The 21,777-nt window shown below is 43.0% G+C and overlaps 1 protein-coding gene and 2 non-coding genes across 3 annotated transcripts; 1 reads left to right on the top strand and 2 right to left on the bottom strand.

The window, feature by feature from the left end:
- The first annotated feature begins 8,708 nt into the window (after window positions 1–8,708).
- On the top strand, window positions 8,709–15,076 carry LOC146173047 (uncharacterized). Its single transcript, XM_084584579.1, has 5 exons — window positions 8,709–9,121; window positions 11,338–11,860; window positions 12,930–12,998; window positions 13,861–13,950; window positions 14,459–15,076. Exons 1-5 carry the CDS (start codon window positions 8,709–8,711, stop codon window positions 14,561–14,563), a joined length of 1,200 nt encoding a protein of 399 aa, XP_084440705.1. The 3' UTR covers window positions 14,564–15,076.
- Window positions 15,077–18,317: 3,241 nt separating this feature from the next.
- On the bottom strand, window positions 18,318–18,410 carry TRNAI-UAU (transfer RNA isoleucine (anticodon UAU)). The gene is given in 2 exon segments: window positions 18,318–18,353; window positions 18,373–18,410. It is a non-coding gene; the product is annotated as a tRNA-Ile (tRNA).
- A 2,234-nt stretch (window positions 18,411–20,644) lies between these two features.
- On the bottom strand, window positions 20,645–20,737 carry TRNAI-UAU (transfer RNA isoleucine (anticodon UAU)). The gene is given in 2 exon segments: window positions 20,645–20,680; window positions 20,700–20,737. It is a non-coding gene; the product is annotated as a tRNA-Ile (tRNA).
- Window positions 20,738–21,777: the final 1,040 nt, after the last annotated feature.

Consider the following 21,777-nt stretch of genomic DNA (forward strand, 5'->3'; position numbering starts at 1 on the left):
GAAAACGTGAAGACTGAGAAAGAATTTTCGTACGTTTGCCTCCGCTGGCCGCTGGGTCATCGCCATTGCATCTTCCGAAACTCAAAGACAAATGTGTTCGCATAAACTTGTTTTATCTCAGATGCCCGGCCGTGCTCTATAAGTACGAAACAATTCACTAGCTGCAGCGCAATGTCAGCGGATGCCTTAGGGGCCCAGAATGGGATTGCTTTCTGCTGAAGGAACCATTCGTAGTAGGGACGAATTTCAACTGAGGCAGGTTAGATTACCAGCAACCAACAGTTAGCAAGGTTATCTGCTGGAATATTACTAAACCACTAGCATTTGCAGCCACTTTTTACTGCCTAGAACACTTTTCTGATATGTTTTTGTTGCTCTGTGGACCTCACTATTTTTTGTCATCGCATTTCGTTCTTGCACCTGTTTTAGGCTCAAAAGTTGAAGGAGGTCACAAAAGAACTGATCATGCTCGAGTCCACTGAAAGCTATTCACGCCAGGTGAGACTTGTTTGCTCTCGATGGCGTTCGATGTGGTACCAAATCACAGCCGCTCTTTTACTTTTGTTTCACAGGTTCATTACCTTCATGACGTGATCAGCCCAGAAGAAATGTATCTCACTGCCGCTGGTTTTTGCCGTCTTGACCGTTCGCTTCTTGTCGGGGTAAGTACGAAAATTCGGGAGGAATTTAAATCACTCTTCGAAGATTAACATGTTTCCAAGGTTGGAGTGTCGGTTAAAGAAGTGAGGTGAGGTAAATCTTTATGAAAGAAAAAGGGGACTGAAAAGTCGAAAGGTGTCGCGCCGGTTGGTCGACTCCATTAATACTAGGCTACTGTGGCTTTTGCTGCTTCACGGACCAGATGGAGGAACCTTATCTGGACGTCTGAGGACTCACTGGACTGAGTCGGCTCCATCTGCTCGTATGTGTGTTCTGTCTGAGGAGAGTTCTGTGGTTTCACTGTACACCCCTAGGGTACGGGGAATAAAAATGGACAGGTGCCACACCAGGGTCAAACAAAGCTGTTGTGTGTGGGGTGTATCTCACCCATAACATGTTAGTTAGGATATGTGTTAGTTTGGATGAGACGCCAGTCAATGGCCTCGGCTTTTGTCAGTTTCTTGTGTTAGAGACATTAGGCGAGATGCCGTAAATCTAATATGCATTAATGTCGTTCCATGTAAACATACCTGCTTTTCCACAGATGGCTGGTTCAGTCATCACATTCACGGTGATCCTGGTGCAAACCAGCGACGAACTCAAGCACGAGATCGGGACAGGTTGATGATACCTGTGCCATCAATCCCCGTTGGACATTCCCACTTTTCCGGCATAGAGCATTTGCCATCAAACACGAGTCAGCGTTCGCCCAAGAAGCCTATCGGTTATGGTAATCACAGTTTTTCTTGTTGGATGCGCTTTTCAAGATACCTTCATGACGGCATCAATGTAGTCTGCATATTACGCTGCATGAGAATCTTCAGTCTAATAAAGCGTGCCTATATAAGGCACTGAAATTCAAACGAGGTTGTGAGTTCATCAATCTACGTCATGTTTTATCAAAACCATTAAAGTAGCCGTCATATGTAAACCGTTTGTCTGTGAAGAAACCCCAAAGATTTATTGAAGATAGGCCGATATGTTATCTTTGAGATCCCAAGGAAGAAGCGATATTGACTCGTGCCAATTGAGCTCTGAACGAATTAGTCATTAAGTAGTCAAAGTCCTGAATCAAAGCATGCCATTAGTACCTGTGCAGTGTGCACTGCATTTCGTAATGGTGGAACACTATATATCCGCCCATCTGAAACCGTACATTTTAATCACATGCGGCAAATTTCCGCTGCGGCCTCAGGACCTATAACATCGCCTGCCTGGTGCGTGGAATTCATGCTTTCTGCAATGCGGTGACAACCGTGGGCCTAAAACAGAAAAGACAGGATTGAATCGCGAGTACTGACCCCCCCCCCCCCTCCCTCTTCCCTCACTTTGAAAGAAGCCGTTGATACTTTCTATAAAGGTAGTCTCAAGCATCGATGTGTTTTGAGGCATCCACAAAAATCCTGTCATCTAGCCCGAAAAAATGCCATTTTTGAACAATCGAGTAGCACGTTAGGAAACGGCTTGTATATTAGTAATGCAGTATGGTAGTGGCATGGGTGCAAGAGAATCCCCGGTATAAGTTAGACACATAATTATGTGCGTATGTTTTGGATGACGCGAATCAGAAACAAAGTGTCCAAGCGAAATCACGAGTTCTAACTGGGTAATCGGTCCGGCGATCACTCGGGGCAACTTAATAAACTTTGAGGTGGAACATGCAATGAAGTGTTGATACTCTGAGAAGCTCGTGCGGGCGGAAACAAAAGAACATTTCTGTGCTTCTACGTGTTTCGGCTGCCCGACGTTGTTACCGTTCGGTAGAAGCGCTCCTCGAAGTAGCGGCTTCAGATTCAGATTGGGTTCATGAAGTGTAACAGATGGTATGCAACACTGACAGCTCACACCTATACTTGTATAGCTGCTGCAACCTTTTTCGCTGCTACTGCGAGAAGAACATGCCTCTGACTTTGCAAGAAAATATTATTTATTGACCAAGAAGTACATAGAGCATAACTCCAGCGACAGATGCGGCTGCGGTGCCACACAGTGGGGCTGCTGTCTCCCACCGAGCGCTCATGTCTTGTGCGCCAGAGTAAAGCCAGACTTCGCCCTTGCTTTTATGTGAGTATTTTTTACGCTCGATAAACTTCTAGAGCAGCGTTAGGGTACTCTAATGCTGACGGTTGCGAAGAAGAAAACTGTGCATCGCTAGTAGTGGGACACCTTTTTATTGGAGGCAACTGTGGGACACTGTACGATGCGGTCAGCACAAGCTCTATGCTTCTGATGAACAGCACACATTCGTTTTTAAACATTCTCGTGCGGATAAACCGAGTAGGTAAAGCCGGCTTGTAAAACCGATGGGCTGCGTTTTTGTAATAATTTTGTGGAAATTGACTGCAGAATATAGTAACATGCTTTTGTGAACATTTTGCTAGATATGGTCTAAGAGCCGGATGCGTAGCAATGTTATTGTTCAGAAGTTTGCCATGCGCTCACAACCAGTTATTGGGACTGCGACGAAAAGCCATTTGGTTGCATCCGTAATCGTGGAGACTGTCGTAATTATTCAAGATGCTTTGATGAATTCGCCGATAAAATGGTATTGTTTCTAATAGGCATCAAAATTTTTGTTCTAAAGTTAAAATGAATGGCAAACATTAACAGTGGTTCAACTTGCTTAAACCGAAGATCGAGCTATAGTTCTCTGTGGTTATGCAATGTTTTACTAGGTTGACATTGCGAGCTTTAAGGTTCAACGAGCTCTTCTCCTGATCCATGACTAGTGAGAGAGAGGTTCAGCAGCATAGTTTCGGCAGCTTCTTTATAAATCTGAATCATGGGATCTCTTGACCTAATGAACCACGCCATTTGTTGACGTAGTGTTTGCTAAATGATATCATTTAAACACCTATGTCAAAGCTCAAAGTCAGAGTTCAGGGGTCAGGGCCCAAGGTGATGGGTTAACACTGCTGTTAGTGGAATAAGAGTCAACGTTCCGGTACTCTTGGATGCAGAAACAGGAACGCTTCTCCTAGGCCATAGAGGCATGTTCATACGGCTAGGTTAAGTAGGTCTTTATACGTGGGCTAGTAGCCTGCGTTATCTCTTCATAACTTCAATGGCGAAACATGCGTCTCCAACAATTTATATCCTCTTGCTGTCTCTCTGCCAGAGGCAGCATCCCACCAATTTCTCCCGCTACGTTGTCCCTTCCTTCTCTTATCGCTGCACATCTCTGCTCTCTTATTTTCTTTTTTTTTTTGACTCCTGTATTAGTGGCCTTCTCTGTTCTCTTATCTTCTTTTTTGGGTTTCTTGATTCGTGGCCTTGGGTGGACATCAGCCGCGTAAAGACTGCCTCGGTGCTCTGTAAAACGACTCTTGTCGTAGAACTGCAAGGTAGCCGAGAGAGGACTTAGAGATAAAATAATTTTTGTGGTAGCACGTGAAAACATTGGTTCGTACGAATATTGTGATTATGCTGAGCTCAAAGGATACTTTTATACCATGGAATGGCATTTATATCTGCATCCGTGAACAAACCTCTGCCACCAGTTTCGACATTTAGAATTCAATCCCAAACATCTATTCCCGAGTTTACCCTAGGAAAGAAAGATTCATAACAGAGTACGGACCGTAGCGACGAATTAAATCATTTTTAAGAGGGGTCGAGGAAGTATTAAACATATTGCTGGATTCTATGCCCTCCCCTTCAATCCACCATAACACTTACGGAAGAGCAACATTTCACTCATATCGCGCTGACGCCAAAGGACACGCAACGGTCAATGTTACTAGAAAAAACTAGTAACGTTGGCTACGGTAGCCTCCGCTGCGGCGCCTTGCGCTTTGTTGCCTAACTAAAATACAGCAATTCCGAAGGTAAGCGACAGACCACGGGGTAATCGTCCCCATCAGCAGCCTGACTGTACCCACTGAAGTGCAAAGATATATCCCATACCCCTTCAATTACTTCAGTTAACATAGTACTGACTGGCTGCGGCTCTACCTAGCGAAGCACGGCTTGTCGGGCCTCTCTATGGGGGTCACGGCTATGCTCACAGAGCCAAATGCCACTCTTCCAGCTCAGAGCTCACTGGTGGCCCCAATGAACAACTTTATTGGCTGGAGAAAGACGGTGATGTTGTATGGCTTTCCGCACGCTCTACCTAGCGTAGTGAAGTTTTCGCTTCAAAATTGCTCCTGGGGACCGGTCGCGATTGATTGGAGCGACAGATCCCCGAAGACACAGCACGCAAACCTCCAATGTGGCGTCAAATGGTCTTGCTGAGCGCGTCCGCTCATTGGACGCCCCCAAGTTTGCGGGCGGGGCGGGGCGGGGCGCCGTTGCAACTTGTTTACGTTTTGAGGCGAAAGCCTTTATAGGCTCACGGACGTGCGCAGAAAGTGTCCGTCCGAAGAGGGTGTCACATCGTTCCTGCCAAAGAATGACGACATGTATGAGTAAAATAATGGTTGTATGCGGTAGAGAGGCTGAAAAATGTCGCTATGCGTAAAATTTCGTTGATGTGGATTAAATATTTTATTAATTCGAGCAAACAAATTCAATTCGACGTCGAAATAGCCATGAACGTCGATATAGTGTGCAGAAGTCAGAACAGGCACGGACGTCGAAATGGTGCAAAATACGTCAAAATTGTGAAAAAAATGGCTTTGGTTTAGCTTCGGTTAAACCTAGTGTGAAGCGACAGCTTCGGTCGAGGCGCGCGGAATGACTTTATTTATACTCGAGATTGACGTCAGCGATCATGTGTCTCGCCACACAGCTGGTCACGCGTTAATCTACTTTCCACGTCAGCTGACCTTTGACCCTGACCTTTGGTGGGAAAGTAGCTACTCAAACTGGCTTAAGTTCCAACTTAACATCGAAACTATTTGAAGGTCACCGAAGGCACACGGTGACTTTGGGTTTACCTCGAGTAGTGAAGCTATCGCTTCAAAACGTGCACAATGCGTTACATCGAAAACGGTCAGCCAAAAGCAAAAAAAGAAGAAAAAAGTAGTAAAAGGAAAGAAAGTAAAGAAAGTGAAAATGAAAACAAAAAAAATCAAAATAGAAAAAAGTAGAACGAGTAAAAAAAGAAATGAAAGGCTTTCGCATTACCCCACCTACGAGAGATCAAAGTGTCTCCAACGATTTTTTTTTCATGCGCGCCGGCATGGGCTGAGTTGAAGGGGGGGGGGGGGGGGGAGCATCCTTTTCGATCGTCTGCATTTTGGGGGCTATTAAACATAGTTTAAAAATGCTTGCGTTGCGGTAACGATTGATCGGGTACCTATTGCTCGTGCGCGTTATCCGATCTTTGTAAATAGCTTTCCATGGTCCCTTTAAAGCCCTGGATAGGCGCTGCGCGCGAAGAATCACGGGAATGCCTCTCGCAGGTGGTAGTTGGCAGGCGACATGGCGGGCACTGATTGGTCGGCGAGTTCTGTGACGTCACGAAATCGTACGTCATGCCTGAATTAGCAGGATCTTTACATATGATCATATGGGAAATGAACTCGGCATCTTTGGATCCCTAGTCAGAAAAGCTACCCGTAAGCTGCGCGGCCACGTTCATAAGACTCGGTTAGAGCGCGGGCTTATACCTACTTATCTCGGGTAGGCTTTCACGTATTGTGGTAGCCTACGGTTATGCTGATCAGTGTGCTTCTATAGCACGTGTGAGGTAATGCAAGCACAATTAAAGAATTGCTTTTTAAGGAAGTAGATAGGGCATCTACGCGAAAACGAATCCGCAAATGCAGCCGCAGTGGAAGCTAGTAACGCTATCACCTCATGCGCCTAAAGGTGGAGCTTAACTGCCTTCCAAAAGCTTTCATTGTTTCTAGTCGCAGCTGTAAAAATCATTCTTCTTTTCCGCGTCACTCATCCACTTCTCCCCTTTTCCAAGAGAAAATATATCGATTCTTGGGTTATGCAAATAGGCACGTGCATGTATATGCATGTTGTCTATTTTTCCTATAGCACTGTGTGATACACGTGTCTATCCTTTCCAGCAGACCATATGCGTGTTTAGAAGAGAAATAGCAATCAAGCCGCAACTCGGGGTCATTTATCGCGGTGCGTTTGCGTGAAGCTGAATCATTTATATCACAATATACGACTCGGTTTCTCATGCATCGACCACAGTCGGGCAGCACTGCTGAAGCAACGGCGCTAGGAGTGGCACGAACAGCAAGCTCCGCAACGAGTTTTAGAAACGAAATCGGACTACACTTTTAGCGGCTATCAAAACTTTGTCACGGCAAATACTAACCCTAAATGTTAAGCCCTCTGACAGGTGAGTGAGGTTACATTATTCTATGAATTCTCCTTTTTTTATGTGTGTGTGCCGCAGAATATTCGGGAAAGACGCGTTGCATGGTTCGTCAGCTTAGGTCGGAGTGAAGTAGAGTTGCTGAAGCTTTGAACTGATTTCAGTCTTTGAAATGTATTTTCCATTTTGAACGCACAGTGGTCATTGTAAAGTGTGAACCATGCGACCTGGAGTGGACAGCAACTATGAAAAGCGATGCTATCCCCTTAACGACTGCTTTGTATGAAAAGAACAAAACGGAGTTGCGAACAACTCTGCTGCAAAGTTACTTACGAACTTTTGCATTTGAGAGTAGAAACTATGTTTAATTCACTGAAAACAATCTTCTAACTCTATAAGAATTCTGAGTGGAAAAATAATTAATTTTTGCTCATATTGAATACATACAAGGTCAGCCTACCAAGATACTTTGTTGGGCGAGTTGGTACTTATTCATTATTAATATAAACAGCGCGAACACGAAGACAAAGGACAAGATAAAGAAAGCCACAGTACAAGCGCTGTGCAGCAGGTGAACCCAGGGGTTGTTTCACGTGACTGTTTAGTTTTCTTCATGTTTGTTTTTTCTGGGCCTTGGAGTAAAGGGCTTAGGCTTAGTTGTGAGTCAGCGCTTGTACTGTGGCTTTCTTTTATCTTGTCCTTTGTCTTCGTGTGCGCGCTGTTTATATTAATATACAAGGTCAGACAGCGAAATCGAGCTTAATGTGCGATACAGAGTGAGGTCGTGATCTTTCTTTATGATTGCGACTAAAAATATTTATAAAACGCACCGTTGCAAGGGCAAAGCACGAAGCTTCCCTGAACAAAGCATAAAGCCAACCACAGAGCTTCTAGCGTGCATGAGTTCTCCAATGGCAGAGAGAAAAGAGGAGAGGGAGATTATCGAATAAACAGCCACTGGCTGCCCTAGAACTGCAGAAAAAAGAAGAAAATACTCGTTATTCAGCTCGGGTGTCAGTGAATATGAAAAACAATTACTTATTCAGCAATTCTGGATTTCTCAGTTTCAGGTACCAATTCTAACCAAATGTTGCCAGGACGTCAGAAATTTTTCAAGTTTGTGTAGTAAATGTGTAATCCATCTTTGTAAGGTTCTAGGTCTTTAAAGTCACCGAGAATTGTTTCTTCTTAAACCTCACCAAGCCAGAACGGCCAACGAGAGGCTTACTGTACCACCGCCATCCTCAAATACAGAAGTGACAGCCGTGGCCTCGAAGGAAATTAGAAATAAAGGGGGGGGGGGGGGGGGGGGGGGGGAGTTACTTTGGTTGAGAACAAAAAAAAAAGCAAAATGTCCAGATAATTTTTAGTCCCGTCGCTAGTGGCGTGCGCGCATAGAGGCTTCGATGAAATTGAGAAACTCCAGGAGGGCTTGCCAGGGGATGGAAATATAAAAGTGCGGGCGGAGAGATAGGATCGCTGAGCGGAAAGCAGTTTAGAGTGGTGGATGAAAAACAACAACAACAACAACAACACTCTTACGCTTGTTGCTATTCACTTTCGCTAGAAGCTTGCGGCACTTGGAGCATGTTTGACATGTCCTTTTGCGCATGCCGCAACGGACTTGCTGAAAGCAGAGTGACACCGGCTAGCAAATAAGAATGAGGTGATAGACACGAAGCCTATGGTTGGAAGCAGTAACAATTGAATACTGTACCGTGCTTCTTTGGTAATAAATGCTGCTTGTTCTTTATACTACCAGCTGTGGTCACCAACGCATACCTTCAGCAGCCACTTTGACCAGTCTTGGAGAAGAACAAGGATGGCAAGCGCAATGGCTGAACATTTCAAGCTGTACGGATGGCTGTGCCGAGGGGCGGGCGCTTTCTACATTCAGAACTTACAAGCCGCCAGCACCGACGATATGGTCATCACGTGGAGGTGCTGGTACAGCCTCTACTCACTAATCTGCCTCCTGGCCTTCAGCACGGGCGAGCTGTTGTTCGTTACAATGAACATGCAACGCCTGTTTGCCACGGTCCGTCACTTCACGAGGTCCCTTGTACTCGTCCTCCCGGCCGTGGTCATAGTGAAGGTGGTCGTCAACATTGCCAGTTCCATCTTTGGATCCTGGACTATGCTCGAATTCTTCAAAAAATCGGCGGAACACGAGAGGCGGGCTGCTTTCGACCGCAAGGAATACCGCTACGGGTGTCGAGTCACGTACGTCCTCAGGTTAGTTTGTCTGGTATTTACAAAGTGGTCACAATGAGCACTGTAGCGACCGCTTTCTAAGAACGTCAAATTTCATGGGGTTCCGAAGTCTTCAGCGAGTAAATTACACTAGCTGGGGATTTTGTGAAGCGGCAAAGATAAATCAACTGCAAAAGGGCGTAACAAGATGAGGTGGGGGCTGCTTCGCAGCGCGTCGGAAGATAACGCCAAAAACATGAGACCAGGACTAGAAGGACACAGACACAGGCGCCACCGACAATAGGCACACGACGTTTTGAGCGAGACCCTAAATGTATAGCCTTAGTCCGAAGTTTAGAGCTCAAGGTATTTGCTTCTTGTCCGCGTCATGTAGTGGCCAGTTATGCATCCCTAGCGTGCCGAGATCTCTCAAATATGAGAAAACCTCAGACCCTCGTCTCTACGAAGATTAGGACGTCCAAGTACGCTTCAAGAAAACCATTATATAATTCAGGGCCAAACTACCACATGGGCTAATTGACAAAATAGTTAATTTATGGGCTAGTTTCTTTGATATAGTTACAATGGCTAACTGACACTTTAGTTGAGTTTATGGGGTTTAATGGGGGCTTAAACGTGGAGGCTACCCAAGAGAGTTCTACTTAAGTTGAGGACAGCCCAGAGAGCTATGGAACGAAAAATGATAGGGGTAAAATTAAGAGATAGGAAGCGTGCAGAGTGGATCAGAGAAATAACTCCAGTTAACATTCTAGTGGAAATTAAGAAGAAGAAATGGGCATGGGCAGGACATGTAGAGCGAAGAGAGGATAACCGATGGTCGCTTAGGGTAACAAACTGGATTCCAAGAGAAGGAAAGCGTAGCAGGGGACGGCAGAAAGTTAGGTGGGCGGATGAGGTTCAGAAACTCGCGGGGGTCAAGTGGATGCAGCTAGCACAGGACCGGGTTAAGTGGAGAAATATGGGAGAGGCCTTCGCCCTGCAGTGGGTATAGTCAGGCTGACAATGATGATGATGATGATGACGGGGTTTAACGTCCCAAAGCAACTCAGACTATGAGATATGCCTGATACTTTAGGCGAGGATTGTACTTGACCAACAATCAACTGTCAGTAAGTTCTCCCAATGCAGCATCCCAATAACGTGAGCGCGTTGTTGGTGGACTTCATGGGCATATGCCATTTACCTCAAAACGCCTTGTGCGATAACGAAGGTCAGCCTTACGAATGTAATTTTGTAGCAGTCTTCATTTTACGACGCGAAATCTTTGAACTATGAACATATCACCGAATGATTCCAGGTAGCCAGCATTGCGTACAAGACCGAAATATATCTTTGCAGCTCCGGTGGCTCTGCCTAGCAAGAAACAGGGATTAAGAACGCTTGAACTAGGATTAACGCTGTATTAAGAACGCTGGAATTCCATCAGTTAGCTATTCCAGCCTTACAGAAGAGCGGAGAGTGGTCTCCACGTATTTTAAAGAGACGAAGAGCGCGTTGCTTAATATGAATTTAGAAGAAATTATTTCCCAAGAACCAATTTATTTGCTTCTGATGATAACGATGACTATGAGCTCTTTAACACAGTACATATTTTTTCCACTACTTGTTTCAGTTTTTGACCGGATCGTGAAGGGAATGCAATGACTGTACGGGTTTTGTTTGTCATCCTTTCTTTTCTGTCTATGTTTCAAGTTTAATTGAAGTGAATGGTTTTAATACTCTGTTATTTTTCAAATTAGCTTTTTATTCACTCTTGTGCCATAGAGCTTAGTGCGTGACATGGCGTCGTTGAAAATCAGCCCTAAAATATCTTACAGCTCATATTAGTTTACCGACACTTCTGTGTCAAGAAAAGTCAATTTGTTTAGTTTGTTACTTTGTTTAGTGAGCAAGCGTCAGCCGAATGTTCTGTGCGCCCTGGCAAACAAATAAGGCACGCTGCTACAGTAACAGAAATCAAAAGAGTAAGAGTGCACAGAAAGCGTCGCTGTGGTATAGTTGGAAGTTGATTAGGATAGAGGTCTCGCGCAGACTTTCAGAGATCTCTGCTCGCTGCTTCTGACTTTACACACCAACTTGCCTCAAAGTAATGAGACTCTTTTTTTTTTTTCATTTTTAAAAATCGATAAACACTTATCACACTTGTAACAATTGTTAACCCCTTTGACCTGTTCTGTAGATAGGCAATTGTTTCGAGTGTATCTTGTATGTTCTCTCTTCGAAATTTTATAACGCAGGTTCCTCATCGTAGTTTCCTTTTTCGCTCACCAAATCGCGAACGCAAACATCACCGTGAGGATGCTGGACGTTGAGGGCAACTCTTTTCTGGAATTCGCGGTGAAGACTGGGATGCTGCTGGTCAACTTCCTCTTCTTCATCTACGACATGCTGCACTTCATCATATTGAGACCATGCTGCGAAGCACTGATCACCTACATCATCCAGCAGCAAGACACCCTGAAGTCTATCCTAGAGAAGGACGCAGTGTTCGTCGCGAAGCTGTCGGGAGTCACAGAGTTGGAGAGGGTTCGGATGAACGTGGCCTCCATCGCCAACCTAAGGAAATTGCTCAACGGAGCTTGGCAGTACTCAATCATGGCGTCCGCTGTCGTACTGCTCACCATGTCCTGCATATGCATCTACACCGTGTTTGACGAGGGTGTGCCCACCGACCAGCTCATGCTCACCATGTCCTACTGCTTTTTCTCGACCGTCGATTTCATCGACATCGCTCGTCTGAGCCAGAAGATGGCGAACGAGGTAAGCACAAGTACACAAGCTCGGGCCCTCCTGATGCTTGCAATGCTTGCAATGCGAATAATATGACAGGGACAAGGGCATAAATGTGGTACGCACTGCGAAAGATGTGCACTTTGTACCTCTCACTGCGACCTTGCGTTGTTTCGCAAACATCTGAAAAAAGATACGCTTGCTGAGGTTTTATTCGAGACACTCAGAACTTTTGGTACTATGTACATTATTTATTTATTTATAAATATTGCAATCACCTTATGGTAATTTTAGCTGGGTAGTTAAGGATTTTGTCTAGTGGTTATTAAAATTACTGCTGTAGCATATATAATGTAAGTCGCAGGTAAAAGCAAACTGAAATCGAAACGTTCGTATTTGGAGTCTGATTTGTCTTTTCGTTCTGTGAATAATATGAAAACAATGCAAAAAATTGGTATCATTTTCGAAGATCAAAACTGATTTCTACTTATTTCATCCATATCCAGTGTGAAATGCTGAAGACAGCACGCCTACTACGAATATTGTCTCAGTTTCGAATTTACCTCTTCAAGCTGTGGTTTTATGGCAAATACGCATTCTGCAGCTACATTGTCCAACATAATAATTTGTTCTTAGAAACATTATTTTTTTTTTTTACATCTGCACCTTAACCGTTTTTGTTTTGTTCTTAACGTGAGATGATTGCTAAAACGAAGATCTTCGTTTTACCAGTCATCTCACGTGTTTCATAACAAGAACATATCCCGATTAACAATCCCAAGAACTATTAAACTTAACATAAAAGCCCATTGTGGGAATCTTTGTTTTGGAGGAGAATAATGTGCGCTGTTCATGCTCCCCCTACAGGAAGATAAGAGAAGTGTGCTGTCTATCTTACGCGGGCAGGGTATGCGTAAATATTGACTCATCTTTACAGGATAGATTTCTCTGACTACGTATTACGTTTGATCAGGCAATAAGTTCTCTTCTTTAAAAAGTTAGCCCATTGGTATAGTTTTTCAATGTGGCCCATGAAAAGCACTGAAAAGAAGATTATTTGTTCAGAGCGCAATTTTGTTTTTGTTTTCTTTTTTGCAAGGCTCAACGTCTGAAAGAAATCTTGATGAAAGTCACGATGTTCCATGACTCCCCTTTGCAGTTCCGTCAGGTAATGTGGAAGTTTGTCGTTTTCACCACAATTGAATTGTCTTATTTAACCTAAACAGTAAATGTGAGTTGTGTACGCACATTCTTGTTTGTAAATAGGGGGAATTGGGGAGGAACTTCAAATCACCATTGCATTCAGTTGCTTCCGTACGCGGTGAAGTGTACGTTGCTTGCATTTTTTGCAATCTTTCCTTGTTTGTGATCTCAAGTCCATGGCTTTATTACATTACGCTCCGCGAAGGATACAGCCAGATTTTTCTGGAAGATTGCGATTGTGAGTGATAGTTTTGGTGACGTCCATGATTGATATTGACGCCTTTAGCGCCTTATCTCAAAACCTGAAGAGTAGCCCTGAAGAATTTTCCAAGCTTACAAAGTTGTCCGTCAGTTTTAAACAGTGCGACGAAGCGGGGCGAGGATTCGGATCTTCGTCACTGTGAAAACGCGGATTATGCTTCTCTGTGATTTTCGTTTCGGGTGATTTTCCTGCCTTGGGACAATGAATGACTGAAATTTGTTGAGACGAGATTTTATGAGGTTTGAGGAAATTCAAGAACCCAAATTTACTTTTGTTTTTAAATTGACCTAAGTTTCGAACTGCTCCTGGGAAGTGGGCTTGAAATAGAAATTGTTCCATTGAATTGCATGAGTTTTAGGCCGCGGCATGGAACATTACTGTGGCTTCTATCTCTGGTGCCAGCGGCTACTCCACTTTCTTGTATAATTCGTCAAATGCAGTTCTAATGCAATGCATCGATAAAACTGGCCAAGACTATCGCAGCACATCCCGTGACGGTGTGGAGAAAAATGCTACCTGGTATCTTCGCCAGAAAGTATTTCGTAATTCGTTGTGTTTCTTGCAGGTGTCGTACCTTTACAACTCTATTCGACCGGAAGAAATGTTTCTCAGTGGAGGAAGCTTTTTCAATCTCAACCTGCCACTTCTAGTCTCGGCAAGTTTATATTTTCTCTTTTGTGTTTTGCGTTTGAGTATTTTTGCACAAGGTAGAACGAGAAAAAAAAAGATGGCTACGCAACATGAAAGAGCACTGAACAATAAGGTTAGAGGTGGAGCCTCAGTTCGCAAGCCGAGCCAATAGTAACACTGACAGCAACGAAAAAAAAAAGGAAAATTCCTGTCAACCTCGTTTACTAGTATTTTTCGAGACTGTGCAAAGTCTTATAGTCCAGAACCAACTGTGGTCAACCGTTCAACACGGTTTGGACCATACTGTATATTAATCATCGTCATGAAACCGGCACGGAGATGATTGCAAGCGTCAAGTAATGCATTTTAGCAACTAGTAATATGTAAAAAGCTTGTGGGTGCTAATTGCTCTAATTCTGGGTAAAGCTAATTGTAAAAAAAATTATTCAAGCTGAGTGCATCGATCGAGCATCAACGTTTGTTAAAGTCGGTTTTGTGCTCAGCAAGAAAATCAGAAGAGCTTTACGTTGCAGCTGGCGGGGTCTGTCATCACCTACTCGGTCATCTTGGTGCAGACAAGCGACAGCATGGAGCAGATGGCCACTCCAAAATTAAATCGCAGCTCCTGGGATGTCTGATCGATTCTTGAAAGAAGTCACAGGGCGGTGACAAGAGAAATCCTGAAAATAAACTGCGTGACGCCGACGTTCTCAAAGTGAATTTTTAGGGATTCTTTACGATCTCTGTCATGCTGTTAATGAACGATCCTTTCAATTTAGTTGTTACTGGATTTGTAACCAATGTTTCCTTCTTTTTGCTCACCTTTGTTATGCTCAACGAAAACATAGCGTTTAAAGACAGGACAAGGCGATGGCTGGACGTCCGTTACACTTACAGCTGAATGAAAGCTACCGCACCCTAAAGCATAATGTTTAACCAACTGATCCTCGATACTATGTCAAATTTGTTTTTGACTGCCCTCGTTTTTTGAAAACGGAAAGAGGTGGCGACAATAAAGGGGAACGTAGAACCAGTGTCTCCATCACCGGCATCTAAGTGTCAATGAAATTGTCGAAAACAAATATTACCTTTTTCTGGTGTTGAAGACCTTTTTTTTTAACCGTGGCGAAGGTAAACGTTAAGAGCCCGGTAAAGCAAACAGTTATATTCCCACTTGCAAAGAGAAACAAATTAGAGGTTCAACAACCCTTGAACCAAGTTTAACGAACGTAAGCCATCAGCCTCAGCCTCAGTCACTGTTGCTGCTTCGATCTTGTCTCACTTCCGCGCTTGGTAAGCTTCTCCGGAGGCTGTCTGGTACGGTGCAGTCTCTGTCTTTAACCAGATGGCGTATGTGTATGACGTATTTATCCATGTTAAATGAAGGATTGGCGCAGATGGAACTTCATGAAGATGACGGTGCGCAATGTCCACAGCGCGAGAGTGTATTTCAATGGGAACTTGATGAAGTGTGTTGCAGTTTTACACGAGGCGTGATCGGCTGCGGCGATGCCATAGTGCTCTCGTGCCTGTGTGCGACGATGAAGACGATGATGCTCGATGCACAGCACAAGATGAATATATATATATATATATATATATATATATATATATATATATATATATATATATATATATATATATATATATATTTCTTTTTATGCAAGTATATTAAAAAAAAATAAAAAAAATTCTTTGCTACCCAATTCTTGGCCGATCCCCCTCTGTGGGTATGTGCCATAAGTTATTTGGACAACAACAACAACAACAACATGCAGCGCACTAGTACGTGGTGCCATTTGTGAAACGCATGATGTATTATGTGCAGATATAACGCGAAATAAAGCGAAACTCTCAAATGAATGTAGTAGATTTAACTCTTTAAAAACCAGCAGGAAAGAAAGATAGATGCTTTTTGACGAGCAGAAATTTTAACCGATGTTTAAAACTATTCGTGCGTTTTTCTGTGCTGAGGAGGTTTTGAGAGAGAAAAACGGCGAGAGGAGAACGAGGAAAAGTCTGGTGAAGGAGGGCGAAATGAGACGAAATTGCAATTTGACGCTAGTCATTCTAGTGTTGTGAATTGAAAACAAGGAGCACAGAAGCATTCTGCAGCGTTTTGGCTAAGATATTAGTAAAATTGCCGCGTTTAGTACATACCTATTAAAATTCACTAGCTATAAAAAGTCGCATTTATTTCATTTTGCCCGTATATCCTCGCAGAAAAACGAAGCATGAGGTGAGACGAAAGCAGACGTGCTGTCAAAATGAAAATCATTTACTTTCACTTGGAGTTGTCGAAGGTCATTCCATTTGCCATTGTGCCCATGGCCCAACTCGTGACACTTCGTGCGTTAGGTTTGAACAAAAAGAGCACGTTCGTTGCTTCATGTTTATTTGCTTATGAGCCATTCTGCTGTCACCTTTGTTACTTGTCCAGACTTTTGCGGTGTGTTCGTCTTATATAGATATATTTTGTGACTGAACACATCGAGGTATGCCGCTAACCTTTGCAATTTCCCGTTTTGTTTCCTTCCAACATAACGTAACTTTTTTGCAGTCATTCCCGCAGCTACCTTTGCTTTGTAAGGTTCAAAGATGAATCTTTCTGTAAATAGAACGTGTTCAGTAAGCTCGCTCTGCTTCATTAAATAAATCGTCTTTCTGAACCAAACTGTTTTTTTTTTTTTTTGTAAAGCACACCTATAAATCTCACCACTACATAACTTTCTCTCACCTTTGCAAGGTATTCCTATGGTTGATAAAGGTTTTCGGCAAAACATGAATAGAATGCTTTCATTGACCCACACGTTCCGGAGTTTTCATGATGTTACCATAACGCCAAGCAGCAATTATTTCTTTTCTTTGTACGTGGAGACCATCGTAGAAAAGAACAGAAAAAAGAATAACGCAGGAACGAGCCATGCACGAGCGAAAATTATAGTTGCTTCTTCGAGTGACCGACTGTCGCATTTTGCCCCTTCCCGATAGGAACTTAATCAATTTCGTCGTTATTAGTATTGAAATCTAGGGTGCTGTAATTCGATTCACAGTTAAGTAGTAAAACATAGTTAAGAAATAAATACGTGAACCTTGCTCAAAAGTCCTAAAGCCAAAGAATTTCCGTCTCAGCCGCGAAGCCGTCGTGGCGCCATTAAGGGCTTATAATGATCCTGAAATGCTAACCGACAATTTTTTCCTGTGATAAATAATCATTTCGGAGCATTTTAAATGCCCTTTCACCTTTAATATGGCGTGAAGGCTCCATTGTGCGGCTTAGACGAAAATCTGTTGGCTTTAGGACCTTTGACCAAGACTGCATCATGCCGCGGTAATTCACAGCTGCTTTCCTGCATGTCTCCAAAAGAACTGAGCTGTACAATGCTGCGCCTTTTTGGCGGTACAGGCAGTGAAAGAGAATAATTGCAGATTTTGTTTTTCCCGCAATGCGCTTGGCAAGACTCTAGCGGCTATTAGCTAGCATAAAGCGGACACCAAGAGAAGATTCATCACCTTACCAGAGTTTGCGTCACATTTGACGCTAGGCGAGACGTGTCTCATCGCACCTTGGCGTACACTATTTAAAATATTTAATATATATATATATATATATATATATATACGCACTGGGACTACGTGCTTAGCCCACTTCAGAGAGGAATGCAGAATTGTATTATAATAGTAAACATTTCAAGTGTCTCGCAGATGGGCAGACGAAATAAGTGCCTGCCAATTGCATACGAAAGAGAGAACAAGAAATCACATAGTGAACGGGATCGTAGTTTTTTTAGTCTTGAATCAAGACGTGTATCTTTCACTACGGAAACGTGTTTACATTGTTTTGTGAACTGGAAGGTCATCGTCTATTCATTGCTTACTACGTAGAGAACAGAGCTGCTTTTCTATTTTTCACACTATACGTTAGCTTCTGCAGCCACACCGTAATATAGACTCAAAGTGTTTCATAGGGAGTTGTACCCCAATATTTGTACAATATTTGTGAAAGAGATATTAACATAAAGAGTGGAGCATTATGTACAAGTTTGTTTCCTCTTATTTTCAACGTGGTCACGGTCTTCAAGGCGCCAATGCTTTCGGTGTCTATGTGCGCGTCTCCTTGCTTCTCGGATGCCGCATCGGATGCAATGACATTTCGAGGATGACCACCGTGTTCAAACTAAAAGTGTTCAAGACTCTGTGACTGTTTAAGCAATTTTAAAACAATTCGCGCACAGCATAATCAGGCAAAATCACACCTTTCCCTTGAAGCCATACGCCTCATCGATGGCTGGTGCTTTGATACAGATTGGATTTCGCTGTTGCCTTTCACAAGCGACAGGTGCCATGCTTTGCTACAAAAGCTAACCTTTAAATAAAAAAAAAGCAAAAACGTTCCCCAGGTGAGGCTCGAACTCACAACCCCGGCATAGCTCACGAAGCACTGTCGTATAAGTACCGTGCGCTAACCAATTGCGCCACTGGGGAAACACAGCGCAGCTGCCTTCGCATGTAGAGGCATTGTATGAGCGACGTCTGTCTGTGTCTCTCCTACAGATGTGCGCCGCGCTCGTGACGTGGGTGAGGAGCAATGTTTGAGTCTGCTTGCTGCAGATGTGTCTTATTGTTCACAGGCTGCACGCGAACGCGGATGTTTTGCAGCCTAGCTTCGAAGAGGGTGCAGCCCTCACAAGTTTCACTAGCAAGCTGGAAACGATGTTTTCACCAGCCAGATATCCTGCGTTGTTCATTAAGTACGTTTTTTTTAAAGTAGAGACCAAACAAGCGGATTGAATAGGTGGAAGCGCCAGATATCCTGCGTTGCTCTTTAAGTACTTTTTTTAAAGTAGAGACCAAACAAGCGGATTGAATAGGTGGAAGCGCCAGATATCCGGCGTTGCTCTTTAAGTACTTTTTTTAAAGTAGAGACCAAACAAGCGGATTGAATAGGTGGAAGCGCCAGATATCCTGCGTTGCTCTTCAAGTACATTTTTTAAAGTAGAGACCAAACAAGCGGATTGAATAGGTGGAAGCGCCAGATATCCTGCGTTGCTCTTTAAGTACTTTTTTTAAAGTAGAGACCAAACAAGCGGATTGAATAGGTGGAAGCGCCAGATATCCTGCGTTGCTCTTCAAGTACTTTTTTTAAAGTAGAGACCAAACAAGCGGATTGAATAGGTGGAAGCGCCAGATATCCTGCGTTGCTCTTTAAGTACTTTTTTTAAAGTAGAGACCAAACAAGCGGATTGAATAGGTGGAAGCGCCAGATATCCTGCGTTGCTCTTTAAGTACTTTTTTTAAAGTAGAGACCAAACAAGCGGATTGAATAGGTGGAAGCGCCAGATATCCTGCGTTGCTCTTTAAGTACTTTTTTTAAAGTAGAGACCAAACAAGCGGATTGAGGAAGAAAGTTGTATTCAAAAGGTATCCCTCATGTAATACCCCATAACAGGGGCCTTTGATGTACAATAAATAAATAAATAAATAAATAAATAAATAAATAAATAAATAAATAAATAAATAAATAAATAAATAAATAAATAAATAAATAAATAAATAAATAAATAAATAAATAAATAAATAAATAAACCCACCGCTGAAGCAGTCAAAAACTTTTTTGTATAGTCGGATACAGCTTGAACATGCAGTAACTGTCACACAGCAACCACTCATGTGTTAAAGGTTTTCTTGCTGTCATTATGAAAAGCTAACCAAATTAAAAGCTAAAGAATTTTGATACATCTAGCTTGTTAGGTTTAGTCAAATATTAAATTTTTTTCGAGTATCGTTGAGCGGAGTAATAAACACGCCGTGTACCGTGCCGCGTAGTTACCAACTACCATTTATTTTTAAGCTGTATCCAACTTATAGGAGCCTCCAGCAGCATAACTGCTTACTTTTTTGGAAGTGTAGAACACGCATACAGCGTTCTTAATTTTAACTGTAGGTTGCAGCTCTTAGATAAAACAATAAATGTGTTTTGGCTCATTCGCTTTTATTGCGGACAGTATGTTATTACCACATAAAATAAGAAGAAAAGGAGAGGAGAAGCATGGCTAGGCGCGATACGCTAGCTTTTTTTCACGTCAGAAATGTTAAAGAAAAAGTTACAGAAAAGTTTTTACCACTCTATCGGAGCACATGTGGCGTTTGCGTAACAGGACACACGATTTTACGACTGCCTTTTTTGTGAAAATACGGCTTTCAAAATTATAGCATATTAACTTCCAGAACACATTACTCCAACGTTGTAAAAAAATTGGGGGCGGGAGTGGAAGGCTGTGCTTGAGGGGACGGGAAAATTTCTGGCTCGGGCTTAGAGGCAGCCAACCTCTTATTGTCGCCTCACTTCTATATCCGTCCATAGTGTCGATGTTGGTGGAAGATAACATCATGAAACTATTACCGAGGGTTGTCTTAAATAGATATGCATGGGTTAAATAAACTGAATGAATGCGTTTTGAGTAAAACGGCTCTTTTTTCTTCGTGTGACCTGCTACTCGACGCTATTTACGCGCTATTACTGTTACTGAATGCTATTACCACGTGCGTCTAGCCCGCAAACCTCTTGCAAAGGAAAACCGAACTAGAAATAAAGAGACAAAAATTGCACTCATCGAACGATATTCTGGTGAACAATTTTGGTGGTTTATAACATGTCCGACGTTCTGACACCGTGCAGGGCCCGTAAAAAGTTACCAAAGTTAATATATAAAAGAACATTCCCCAGGTGAGGCTCGAACTCACAACCCCGGCATAGCTCACGAAGCACTGTCGTATAAGTACCGTGCGCTAACCAATTGCGCCACTGGGGACACACGGCTCGGCTATGCTACCTCCCAACATCGAGATAATGTTGCGTTTAAGCCGGTCCCTCGATCACCCTTTAAGGGGGAGGGGGGAGTATAGGCTATTGTCGGTGGAGGGCAAAAGTGTTATTCCTGCAGGTGCGTTGCTTTGTAGTGGGGCTATCGTAGCAATATTTGAAACTCGAATAAATGAATTTTCTTGTGGCGCTGCAGTTGTATAAAGTCGAACGCATGCTTGTTGGCAATCGTCGTTCAAGTAACGCATCTTTACCTCAGCATCCTATTTCTGAACCAGTTTCAGGAAAGCAGATATATAAACATATATACAAGTTTGCAATAAAAACTTATATGACACTTTTGACTGGTGCTGTTAAAGAGGCAAATATGTTTAGTGATCCTCTCAAATAATTGAGTTCTTGTCTCCTCTTTGTGGGGTAGATGAAGGGGTTTATGATTATATAAAAAAGGGATGCATCTTGTGCATTGAATAGTTGCTCTGAGCTGGATGTTTGTTAAATTTTCTTTTTCAGGTTTTTGTTATATACCCCTGGGGGAGGTTGTTCAGACACTTTTCGTGGGTCCGAATAAGAACTGTATTTATTTTCTTGGAAAATGTTCGTCACAGAACAAATGTCCGGAATAGACTGCTGTTTAAGGTGGAACGCGATACTGAAAACACGGAAATGTTTCTTTTGATACTCGGATATAGTTTCAGTGAAACACCACATGAGTCCTATTCTAAGAGTCGACCCTAGGCTGCGTATCTTTATCGTTAACGCTTCGAACAAAGTAGATTAGATTTTTTTTTTCTGTAGCAGAAACAAAGGCTGTGTTATCAGGATGCTGCCTGCGCTTCATCTGAGGCAACGCCTCAGACAATTGGCCCTGTTTGTGGCAGCTACACTCGCTATCGCGTCCGCAAACAAGTTGCAAGCATAGGCGTTGTTTATTGAGGTTAGAAGACTAACACTTTATTTCGACTTCTGGTAATAATGTTAAAATTAATTACACTTTTTAGTAGCAAGAAAATGTCACAACTATATATG

Source organism: Amblyomma maculatum, chromosome 11, assembly GCF_055883805.1.
Source record: "Amblyomma maculatum isolate TAMU_Amacu chromosome 11, ASM5588380v1, whole genome shotgun sequence".
NCBI lineage: Eukaryota > Metazoa > Arthropoda > Arachnida > Ixodida > Ixodidae > Amblyomma > Amblyomma maculatum.